General features: G+C 31.6%; 1 protein-coding gene across 2 annotated transcripts in view; it reads right to left on the bottom strand.

Annotated features, from left to right (window-relative positions):
• Positions 1-11,846, bottom strand: part of LOC143255283 (uncharacterized) — a 34,267-nt gene extending 22,421 nt beyond the window's left edge. Inside the window, exons 1-3 of one of the 2 annotated variants that reach the window (XM_076510709.1) lie at positions 11,286-11,846; positions 9,966-10,164; positions 2,641-2,931 (exon numbers count right to left, since the gene is read on the bottom strand). In XM_076510709.1, the coding sequence (XP_076366824.1) occupies positions 2,641-2,914 (274 nt within the window). In that variant the 5' untranslated portion in view covers positions 2,915-2,931; positions 9,966-10,164; positions 11,286-11,846. The remainder of the gene's footprint in view (positions 1-2,640; positions 2,932-9,965; positions 10,165-11,285) is intronic. The other variant, XM_076510708.1, reaches the window with a different exon arrangement.
• Positions 11,847-12,492: the final 646 nt, after the last annotated feature.

Below are 12,492 nucleotides of genomic sequence, written 5' to 3'. Positions count from 1 at the left end.
GTTGTTTTTAAGCATCTAATACAAGTCTTCATACAGATAAGCCAGTATCAATGTATATAAGTAAAATCACAAAATCTAAATAAGATCATTGTAGCACATACTGAAACATTTATAAGCAAGATTTCAAGATACATTATATACCATTGACGTAAACATCTTAGTTTATGAACTACCTTGAATATAATTTGTATACATTATTTCGTTCTTAATACTTGTTCATTTTATTTCAACTTTTATGATGTTTAATACAGTTCTAAACAAAATAATTTTTGTTATATTTCACTGAATTCATCTTATTTCACAACAAAATAATTGTGTTCACTACTCAATAAGTTATATAGGTATCCATTTATATTCCTTATATGAAACTCATGTTTCATCATAGCACAATATGCTATCAATAATATTTATAAGCTAAATAAAAAACTTAACAAGCACACTGAAAAACTGATTAAGAAAATTTCAAGGTATGTTATTTATGTTTGTGTGTTTTTCCTATAGCAACACCATATTGGGTTATCTGCTGTGTCCATTGAGAAGAACTGAATCTCTCCTTTTAGCATTGTAAATCAGTGGACTTACTACTGTCTCAGTAGGGGACATATTATTGATGAAAACTCCTTTGTTTATAAAATACTGACCTACTGATAATTTTTAATAATATCTGTGGAATACGCTTGTTTTTAGATATAGTTAGTCAAATAGAATAAATCGCTAAAATAGAAGCATATGAGATATTCCCCAAAGTGTTTTGAAGTTTGTTTGGTTTGTTTTGAATTTCATGCAAAGCTACACCAAGGCTGTTTGCACTAGCCGTTCTTAATTTAACAGTGTAAGACTAGAGGGAAGGCAGAGTAACCACAATGTGGGTATCCCCAATGATTTTTGATTTCAAGAGGAGTTTGGTATGCTGTGGTGAAGATGTTTCCACCAAAATGTCTCCACAGTGCAACTTCTTTATTAAGTCACTCCAATCCCTTCTCAATGAAAAATGGAGATATCTGTCCCAAAGATTTCTCAGATAAGGAATGGAGAATTAGAAATCAAGGTGTATAATCTGGCTGTAATGTTGACTATACAACAGAGTTATCCATGTGTGCTCATTTTCCAATGATCTGTTTTTTTTTCAATTTTTACTTATTTTGTTAGAAAGATGGGTATCCATAATGAAGAAGCTGAATTTCAGTGTCCACTGACCCCACCCACCATGGAACCCTACGAGGGGATGCACTACAGTGCCAAACAAGAACTGGGTATCATGAGCATTATAACTAAACACCAGCATCAGATATAATGTCCTCAATACCTATTGAGAACATCCAACACTGGTACTTTGTTGACCCTAGCCCAAGTGGACCAGCTGATTGACCATAGGGGACCACCCCAAGGCCAGCTGTCTTCAAGAATTCAAGGCCAAAGTGGTGTGTTGGGGTTAGACCTTTTAACCACCAGGATCCTCTCCTCCCCTTCATGCACCAGAGGAGGTAAACTGAAAGAACAGAACCTTTCCTGAGAGTTCTCCTCACCACATACATGAATCCACACTGAGGGGTTAACAGAAAGAATGAAATAAGAAGATTCCATGGTTTTGTAAAGTTTGAAAACCATTGCTCTAAATAATTGAAAATAATGATGACAAATCATAATGGGGCAATATTTTCCTTTCTTTGATAAACAAAAACAGTAACAACTTGAAACATCAAGTCTTATTAATTATCATCATTGTATTAATACATTTAATTATAATTCTGACAATCAGTTATTTTACACAACACTAATCGATGATCACAGATAGTCAATAAAGTTAAATGCTCACTTAATTAAGCCACTTTGAAGACATTAAGCTAGAACTGAATATTTATTGAACCTTCTGCTAAATTACTTCCATCCACCACATATGAATGCATTCCATTCCAAAAAAACAAAAAACGATTTAAGCTGAAGATGATTCCTGTCCTTCAAAATTTATATTTGTGTCCCCTACTATTCATTAAATAAAAATAAAAAACCTCATTATGATGTTAAGTTCTCTTACAAAGTTGCTTAGGAGGAGATTCACTCCACAATTAAAGAACCAGAGAACACATATACAGATCACTTATATTAGATAATTTATAGAGTAAATGCCACACTTCGTCAACATTTAAGTAAGTCTTACATAATGAAATTACAATATAGATTGAAATACTATCACATTCAGTTTAAATATAAAAAAAAAATTAATAATTTGTAAACATTTATTATATCTTTAAGGTTTGTTTTGAATTTTGCACAAAGCTACACGAGGGCTATCTGTGCTAGTCATCCCTTATTTAGCAGTTTAAGACTAGAGGGAAGGCAGCTAGTTATCACTACCCACTGCCAACTCTTGGACTATTCTTTTACCAATGGATAGTGGGATTGACTGTCACATTATAATGCCTCCATGGCTGAAAAGGCAAGCATGTTTGGTGTGATGGAGTTCAAACCCACCACCCCAGGATTACGAGTCGAATGCCGGGCCATATTTTTAAAAGACTGTCTTAAATTGCATGCTTACTTGTAATTCTGTCTTTATAGATCGGTTCTATGGTATCTAAAAATTAGAGCTGATATAAATTTAAAGGTTAACTCGTCTAAAATTCAATGTAATGTTCTTACCTTTAAACACTGTGTCCCAGCAAGAACAAGAACATGAATTCCGATCTACTTTCACTGCATATATTTCCCACAGCTTGTAAAAAATTCCAAGATGAAAAAGTGGTAAAATTATTGGCATTAATATACCACCAGTGATACATAAAATGTGAAAACGATAGTTATGTAACCAGGTAATCACATTCAACATAACTAACATATGAAAACTGATATTCACAGGATGGACTGGCAAAACTTTTGGATGGTTTGTTCCATGTATAGGAAGAGAGGTCATCATTGAAATTTCACTTTCATCTGAAAATTAAAGTCAATATATTACAAAAAAAAAAAAAAAAGGAAGAATGCTAAAATGTGTTATTATTCATGAGACTCTTCAAGTACTGAATTTAAATTGCATTATTAAAACAAAGTCAAAAACGTATCTGAAACACTATTGGATATCTTATTGTTGGTCAAAGAAAAAAAAAACAGGAAACTGATAAAATACGTACAAATACTGAGAGATGTTACACAACTTCTACTGGTAAAAGAAATATTAGTAAGTGTTAAAAACATTTTCTTCCCTGAATCTACAGTATATTCTTTCTGAATATAACTTTGTATTTTTGCTAACTCAATAAAATAAGAGTTTTTGAGTCAAAGTAAAGCAGCTACTTGCATTAGTAAATTATTTCAGTGAGACTAAAGTTGACATATAAGGGTAGGTTAAAATCTGTTAACTTTTTCTCTGTTGTGAAGAAAAGGACCAGAGGAAATCTATCTTAATTATTCAAAATTATTAAAAGGAATTTCCAAGACTAATGTTCATATTGGTATTTCTTGGTTTAATTTAGTGATTATTTTCTGAGATCTTAATGTACCAAAAAGGCTTCTTCAGGGCCTAAAACTTTATTTAGGGCCTAATAAAGCTCTAAGTTAAAAATTACTTGTAAATCTGAACACTTTACAAAGGTGAATCTTATACGGATTCTTTTAACTTGGTAACAAGGCTATTGTTTCCCTCATCAAATTTAATTTTCTATTATCAATTGTTGCTCACTGCTCCGCTCCTTGCATTGTATTCATCTTTTTCATCCGTTATTCATCAGGATCAAAAACCTAACATTCATCATAAGTCAGGATATTCCTGGATATTTTTGTTGAAATAGATGATGTTACAAACATTAATTTACTTTCTAGCAATGAATATTTTAATGGATTTATTGTATTAACACAGTTCTTCAGATTAATCACTTTCATTCAAGCACATTCTATGGTGCAAGAGAGAGAGAGAGAATGAAGTTGGCTACAATATCTAAAGTATAAGAAGGGTACAAGTAGAAGCCTTTTAAGGCACTTTAACCACATATTTGTTTTTCTTCCTACACAAAAATATTCTTGTAACATTGTTACATATGACCAGAGGAAAGCTTAAGAAATTTTCTTGATAATATTAAACATTTGTTACTTAAGTGCTACCATTTACAGTGACTTGTATTGACAACTACTGAGCAAAACATTATGCGTATCTTACTGATGTTACTTATGCATTTGCAACCATCTTTAAACAAATTTTACATTATCACTCTGTAAGCTGCTCAAAATTAAAACAGTTTCAAAATAGTCAAAAACATACATTTACCAAGTGATGTGTATATAGTCCTTTGCATTTTAGATATCCATTTATGAACTGTACTTTAATAGAAATACCTTTAGAATCTAACATGAATGGCATACCTTAAGGTTTTAAGACAAAATGAACCATTTCTTACATAAAAATAAATCAAATGTGAAAAATAAAACTTTTAATTATCACATTTTCAATCAAATTCCTTACCACTCAAATAATCTCACTGTTAAAATGGACTAAGTAGACATAATTTATTACAATTGGATGCAATAATTTGTTTGTTACACTCTTGGATTCTGTACTTTATCTGTTTCTCCTCTTTTAAGCATTCTGGACTACTTTGTGCTTGCTTATGAATGTATTTTTATTATTTCAGCTGTTATACATTAGAAGAGCTTTCTCAGGTTTCTTCCCTTGGGTGCAGGGACAAATTACATAAGGCCTAAACATGATGTTCCTGAAGTAACATGTGGATTGATTAAACATATAGGACATTTTTCAAGGAAATGGTGAATTGGAATCATTTGAAGAATCATCACCCTGACCCACATTTAATATAAGATGTATAATTAGAGCAAAATGTAAAATGCATTTTTATGCAAAAACCATCCTTTCTTTGTTTTTGAAGTGTTTCATCCAATTCTGATTTTCACAACTTTCACAATTCACACCATGCTTCAGTCTACTTTGTTGAAACCAGTGAATTATTTCTGAAGAATCATTACACAACAGTAGTATACCCACAGTCTGAAAGGTATTGCATGCTGTAACAGTCTGATGCTTATGACTTAAAAGTTGTTAGCTGAACTCTGACACCACTTGAAGTTTAAGCACCCCAGGTTGTCCCACCTGAAGAATTGTCACCCTGTAAAACTTTAGGGTGATGATTTTCAACTGATCCAAGAACTGTATTCTATACATGGGTTTCACTTAAACAAGCTAGGTAGACAGGTTTTTCATGGGAGATCTTAAAATCTGCCATCAAAGATAGTTTCCATTTGCATAGTGATAAGCTGGCTCAGGAGGGAATAAATAAATTTATAGTATAGTCAGGGCAAAGTGGTGACGAGAAAAGATTTAGAGCACAAGCTAAATAATAGTTTTAAAGTCTCTCACATTTTAAAATAAACATAGTCAATCCATGAATAAACACAGTTGGTATTATTCCAATGTTAGAAAATAATAGTAGGTGTTATCAGAAAAAACTATGTACTTAACAAAATTTAAAAACCACCCTATACTTACTATAGCTAATTATACTTTTCTTAAATTTCTACTTATAGAGATTAGATTGCATTGTTTTATCAGTTGGGTACCCTCATTGTTAATAATATTTTTGATAGTAATATTAGAAACAAAACATATGAGTTTGAAGATCAAGTTGAAAGGATATACTATGATATAATAGGAATTACTGAAACTAGGTTATGTTAGTTGACACTTTTTAAAAGGCAATGGATATGAACTGCAGCAGAAGATATAAAAACATTATACCTATGACAGGGATCAAAATATTACATTTCAGAGGAATTTAACATTGCTCAATAAATTTTATCATTTCAATTGGCTTTCTCAATAGGAATGCATGGTCCTTCCATATTCCTTAACTTATAGCCATAAAAGTGAATTAAATTAAAAAATTCAAGAGGAAACACAACTTTACATGAAGGAATGTAATCTTGCTGATAGCTTTCACTAAATACAATTTTATTTCATTATTCATATACCTGTATGAGGTTGAGCCTAAATGGGTTACAATTAGAGTTTCATGAGTTATTCAGGAGAAACTGCACAATAAGATTAGAATTAACAAGTCCTAGTAATGGGCAAAATGCATTGTTAGTACTGGACATCACAGATAATGTGGTTAAAATATCACAAATTCTTCCTTGCTTTCACTCATAAGCTCTTAGAAATTGTATGCCATTAAAGCAATAATTATTGAAGGCATTAATTATAAAGTTCACAACAGTATGAACTTTATATTAAACTAGTAAATTAATAAATTCTAATTTGAGTCTGTTATGGTTCTGTTTACCATTCATTTATGATTTCTATCAGTTAATTTAACTGTGAATTTCTTGTTATATTAAAGCACTATCTTTCCACCTAGAGCAACAGTTTACCCTAGAAATGATGTACAAATATTAATGTTGTGAAAGATTATGTTGGTTTAATGTAATAGCTAGTCACAAGATATTGAGAAGTGATTTAGTTACTTTTGGAACATTGTATTATTCTCTGATAAATTAGGTTTTTTCCTTCTTCTGTTTCTTTTTCTAATTCCTTCAATATTTATTAAAATTAACAGCATTAAGATTTAAGTTGTATTGTTTATTAACGTTTGTACCAAACTGTAGCCAAACACTGGTTTACTAATTGTTTTTGAAAGTGATAAAATTTGTATTCTAGTTGTTCAAAAGTTACTTCCATTGTCAGATGTTAATAAATTATTTTTTTAAATCCTAGTTGTAGCAGTATCTTGTTTAGCCCATTACAAATTAGTATAACATCTTGTCATTATTTTCAATATATTTAGTTATACTAGTGTATTTCAAGGTTATCTCATATTTAACCATTGAAAAAGATACTGAAACAAATTGTAACTTCAAAGTAACTTGTTTTGTGTCTCAGTCACATCACTAAATAAATATGAATACCAAAAAAAAGGAGGAAACATGACATGCACAAGTTTGGGAAAATCGAGAGAAAACTTTAATAAAATTTATACCAAATGTTAAACATTTGTCATGTATTCAACTAAAAGTACTTGTACATCTTGTATCTTGACAGCAAGAAACTTTCAAATAAATACTTTTTGATTTCTACAACCAGATATACATTTGCTTTACTAAGTCAGGAAGAAAATATTATTTTGAAAAACTCACTTAAATCCTCAAAAGTGATACAGAATGCCCAAGATCATCAAAACTTGTAACTTTCACCAAGGATAACACCAACTTTATAGTTTCACTGTCTCCTCTTTCCCTCTACATCTATAAAAACATTCTAACAAGCACCAGTACAATTTCCCTTCTGTAAAATTCATAAACAACTGCACATTTCAAGATTTAACCTATTCCAATCACAGTTCTAGAGAAATCCTACCAATCAAAATAAAACAACTTAATCACAAATAATCATGTTTACAGATAGTTGAGCTTCTGAATTTTCTTAATTCATGTTGAACATCAGAACATAAAGCAACAAGAACCTATCCAAGTAAGATTTATAGACAGCCATATATTGTACAGAAATGCCTTTATTAATATATTCAATATTATTTATGAGATTTCTAAAGGAAAGAAAGCATTAAGTAATATTTGTTTTTAATATTATTCAATAACAACATTCATTTGTTCATTATAAACATTAATACTACAGTATTCTTTTATTATATCTAATCTATTTGATATACAAGTTAGGCCTAAATAACTTTTATTTAGAGAGACTAACTTCCAGTATGCAATGAATAATTCAACATTTTATGTATACTATAGGAACAAAAGGTCAAAGTTAATGAAGTGTCTGTATTAATAAATATAATTTCTATTCAGTCAAAAATTTTTCATGTCTAAATATGCTATCTAAATTATATTTTGCATGTTAAATTTCAGTCAGATTCACTCAGTTGGAAAAGTGCCCATTAATATTTACTCTTGCTTCTTACCGAAAACCCAATTTTCACCCAATTCTATGTGTCTCCATATGAATTAAACTTTCCAAGTAATCTCATGCGTGTTTACCTATCAAGGATTTTCTTACAAACAAGATTTTATTTTCATACAGGCAACCTCATTTTTTTTTTTTTTTATTGCCATCCTACTCTATACCACACAAAGAAATTTTTTTTCTCTTTCAAACTTACTTTCTCTAAAATACTCTTCCAATATTTTGTGAAAGTTGATTTACTACACCTGAAGGCAAACTATTCTATATAATGACTATTTTGTTAGTCTTTCATATATTTTCTCCTAGTTTTCAGCCTGTAAACGTTTATGAATCATAAATTTCTAACAATTTTAAAACCCACAACTGCACTCAAATCCTCCTGTTTTCTAAGAAAATATCTGAAGAGATTTTAATCAATTTGTTATCAATAACCATACGTGACAACATTTTTTACTTTTTCTTGTTCCTGGACAGAAAGTGTTATTTCCCAATTGCTTATGCCTTAAGTAAAAGGTAAAAGGAAAAGACCTATTTTTCTCTTCAAACTTTGCTTTTGTGATCTGGGAGCATATAACGAAAACACGATGGGAGACTATATGTGGGGGTTAATACGTGAAAATGATTTACATTAAAATTGAAAATCTCGAAAAACTACTCGCTTCTAAACATTTTTGTTTATTTTTGTATAACTTTAGTATAAATATGTGTAAATCTTGATTCATATGTGTTTTATTCAGACCTTATGTAAATTAAAAATTTGCAAATTTGCCCATTTTTACATAGCAAGTAGGTTAATGTCTAAATTTTATTATCCAGGTCACAAAAGCAAAGTTTGAAGGGAATAATGGCCATTTTCTGTACTTTTAACAACATAAGTAATTAAGAAATAACACATACTAACCAGGAACAAAATTTATGTTGTGTAATTAATATTATTATAACCAACATGCATGACTTTACCTTTTATTAAGATTAAAAGAATTTGTATCAGTCAACTTTACAAAGCAGTTCAAATTTTTCTGCAAAATTGAGTCTTTACTTAAATTTGAAGTACTCATCAATTTAGTATTTGCAAATATAACTAATTAAATTATTTCTTTATCAGTGTAATTAATATAAAAAACAAATGAAAATAAGAAATAGCAAAGAATTTAGTACATAAAAATGAAATACATCACTTGTAACATTAATCCACCACAGTTTTGTTACATATTTAACACACTTGTGTCTCCTCCTGTAACCTAATCATTTGTTTTTTTAACTAGGTCTGTACACTTGTAAATCACTGAATAAGTCAATATTCTCACTCAGATAAGGATACCATAAACTACTCAGTATTCAAGGTGGATTTAACTAATGACAAACATACAGGTAATTGCTTTCTGAATTACAACTAATTTGTCGATAAATACACCTTAACATGATATTAACTTAATGACTGGTAAGAGAGTATTGCCTGGATTTTGAGTGACTTATCAACACTGACCATTATATTCGTGACTTTACAATATATATACATACATAGATCAAGGTCAATTACTTCAAAGTTCAAGTACTCTATTCATTTGGTTCTAGTCTCTATTAAGGCCGAAAATATCGTAAACAGCGAGGGTACCCAAGTGATGAAACGTTTGTACATTGTAATCTTTATAATTAGAAACGTAACAAAATACATATATTTAATTAGCTATACTGATGGCTATGTTGATTCGGAGTTTCGCTCCCAGTACAAATCAAAGCTCACTCTGATCTTAATTAAGTTACCATTAAACGCGAAATCAACATGATAATAACTCAAAGGCATTATTTTGCTATAAAAGTATAAATATAAAGCAAACTGCTAAATGTTTGTACAACTTAATAGCTAAACCAAATCATTCCTTAATACTATAATATAAATAGTTATACTATTACTAATAATATAATAAAATCCCAGTAAAATAAAAATTAGGAAACGACCAGGCCACAAATTTGATGTCATAAACAAACTATACGAGATTATTAATTATGTAAATAAGAAACAAACAAAAAAAACTCAAACACTGACCAACAAGATACTTAACTAGCGACAGGAGTTCAGTTTAAGTTAGCTAGCCTTATCCGTCGCTCCTTGCTGAATTTAAGTTATATTTTCTTGAATAGTAACGCTACAGATAACAGGATTAACGACTGAGTTGCCATCTACAGTTGGTGGAAAGTGGCAGTTCGTACCAAACAAGTTTCAGTGGCGATGGAGTGATGATTGCCTAAAGAAAATAATGTGTAGGCTTGATTGTTTACTTTTTTTCAGGAGGAAGTTTTCAATACTAACTAACCATAATATTAAACTGATCAAAGAGTTCGTTCTTGTATGTATATTATTTTACGATAAATACTAAGCCCATCTTTAGATTTAAAAAGATACATTTTACCTGTTTTCGGACGGTAATCTGTCTTTAACAGCAAATGATTATGAAAGTGAAATATTCTATAGCAAATTAGATTGTTTGTTGTTAAACCCAAAGCTACAGAACTATGTATCTGTTTTATGCCCGCCATTGGCATAAACTCGTTCTTTAGCATAATAAGCATAAGCCTTCAGGCTTACTGGTAAGTCACTGGGGCAGGAGCTTTTTATCAGTTTGATCAAACTAGCTGAAGGGGTACACCTTCCAAACTCTTGAATTTCAACAAATATTTCTTCTCTTGAAAACAGGATTGTGTTTTTTTACTGTTTGTGATTACGTGCAAAGTTACATAATGTGTTCTGGCAGTCGCAAGTATCGAAATCCAATTTGTAGCTTTATAAGCCCTCAAATGTGCCAATGAAATAATTAATACGAAATAATATTTTATTGTCTTGAGAATATTACTCACAGTAAAAACATGAAGGATAGTTGTTTGTTGTTAAGCACAAAGGTACACAATGGGCTATCCGTGCATTTCCTACCATGAGTATCGAAACCCAGTTTCTAGCAGTATAAGTCTGCAGACATACAGTTGTGTCACTGGGGTGATGAAGAATAACGAAAATTAGTGCAATAAAATAGAACAATAATAGAAGCTTTAGTCAATGTTGAAAGGTTGGACTGTCTTATTGGTCCCCACTGGTACAGCGGTATATCCGCTGCCTTACAACGCTAAAAACCGTGTTTCGATTCCCGTGGTGGGTAGAGTACAGGTAGCCCTTTGTGCAGCTTTGTGCTTAATTAAAAACAATAACTGTCTTGGTCTGATTATAAAATTGGACATAAACTGGAAAAAAAAAGTTATTTTCAAGAAATTTTAGTGTACAGTTTTATTTATGTTACATCATACATTACTTATAAGAAACATTACTTGAAATTAAATTTGTTATGGATATTTGAAAAAGATACACAATGAATACCTGTGCTAGTCATCCCTAATTGTTAATTATCAAGACTAGAGGGAAAGGTCCTGATCATTGCATGTCTTTCCAGACTTTCAAGTCCAGGTATCCTTTGATCAGCTGAAGCATTAAGAAAACTGCAAAATGAATAGATAATGATAAACACATGTTTATTACTAATTTTAACAATCAGAAGAGAACCAAACACAGGTAAACATCGATATAAAACGCATCGATAAAGCGCGATAATCAGTTGGGCGCGATGGGGTCTTAGGCCCCAAATTTTTTGGGGTTTCTACAGAGGCCGCCGCTTAATATTACCACCGCTTAATGTAATCAGCCGGTTAATGTGATCAAAAATCAAAAACCAAATCCACTTCAATCTTTTTGTATGGTTTTCACGCCGCATATTGTGATCAAACCCCGGCCTGCATGTAATAATTCCTGGCGCTGTCAACTGCAGTAAAGTACATAATCTGCCAGTCATAGGATAGCTCTCAGTGCGTAGGCAAGAAGTATCAAAACTTTATTTTCATTAAAACCACAAGTCATCCTTGATCGACCGATGGATGAGGAAGGATGAGTCATATACACTCATACACCAGTGACAGTGGCATGAAGTGCTGCAAACGATAGCGTCAATGTTGAAACCATATAAATTTCTAAGAAACAGCTCGCTCCCCAGAAGCTTTCAGACGAAATAGTTTCTTGGAAATCTGTGACGTCACCTATTCCCTTTTATTCTAATATCGCCGAATAACTAAAAAGGTCTTGTAACACCAGCTCGTAGGCAAAATTTCGTCGACCGAATCAATTTTGTCGTGAGTGAATGGGATAGTGACCATCCGGTGGCGACAGACTGCGATTTTCATATTTTTTCAACATACAGCGTATTTATACCCATGGAGAAGAGAGGCATCAAAAGGAATGCTTACACAGTACAAGAGAAGATACAGATTGTGCAGCGAATCCGGAACGGGGAAGCAAGGACCAAGATTATGAAAGAAATAGGAGTTCCAGAGTCTACACTTCGAGATTGGCTGAAGAATGAAGATCAACTGAGAGAATTCTGCAACCAGGTAGACAGAATGACAGGATTACAGAGGAAGAAAGCCAAGACAGCAGCAGACCCAGCAGTGGACATGGAAGTTTATGATTGGTTTGTGAGACTTCGAGCAGACAACATTCCCATCTCAGGACCCACAGTCCTTGCAAAGGCAGAGAA

This window comes from Tachypleus tridentatus, chromosome 7 (genome assembly GCF_004210375.1).
Source record: "Tachypleus tridentatus isolate NWPU-2018 chromosome 7, ASM421037v1, whole genome shotgun sequence".
Lineage (NCBI taxonomy): Eukaryota > Metazoa > Arthropoda > Merostomata > Xiphosura > Limulidae > Tachypleus > Tachypleus tridentatus.
Note: the sequence above shows the minus strand (reverse complement) of the source record. Positions and strands in the feature narration are given on the sequence as shown.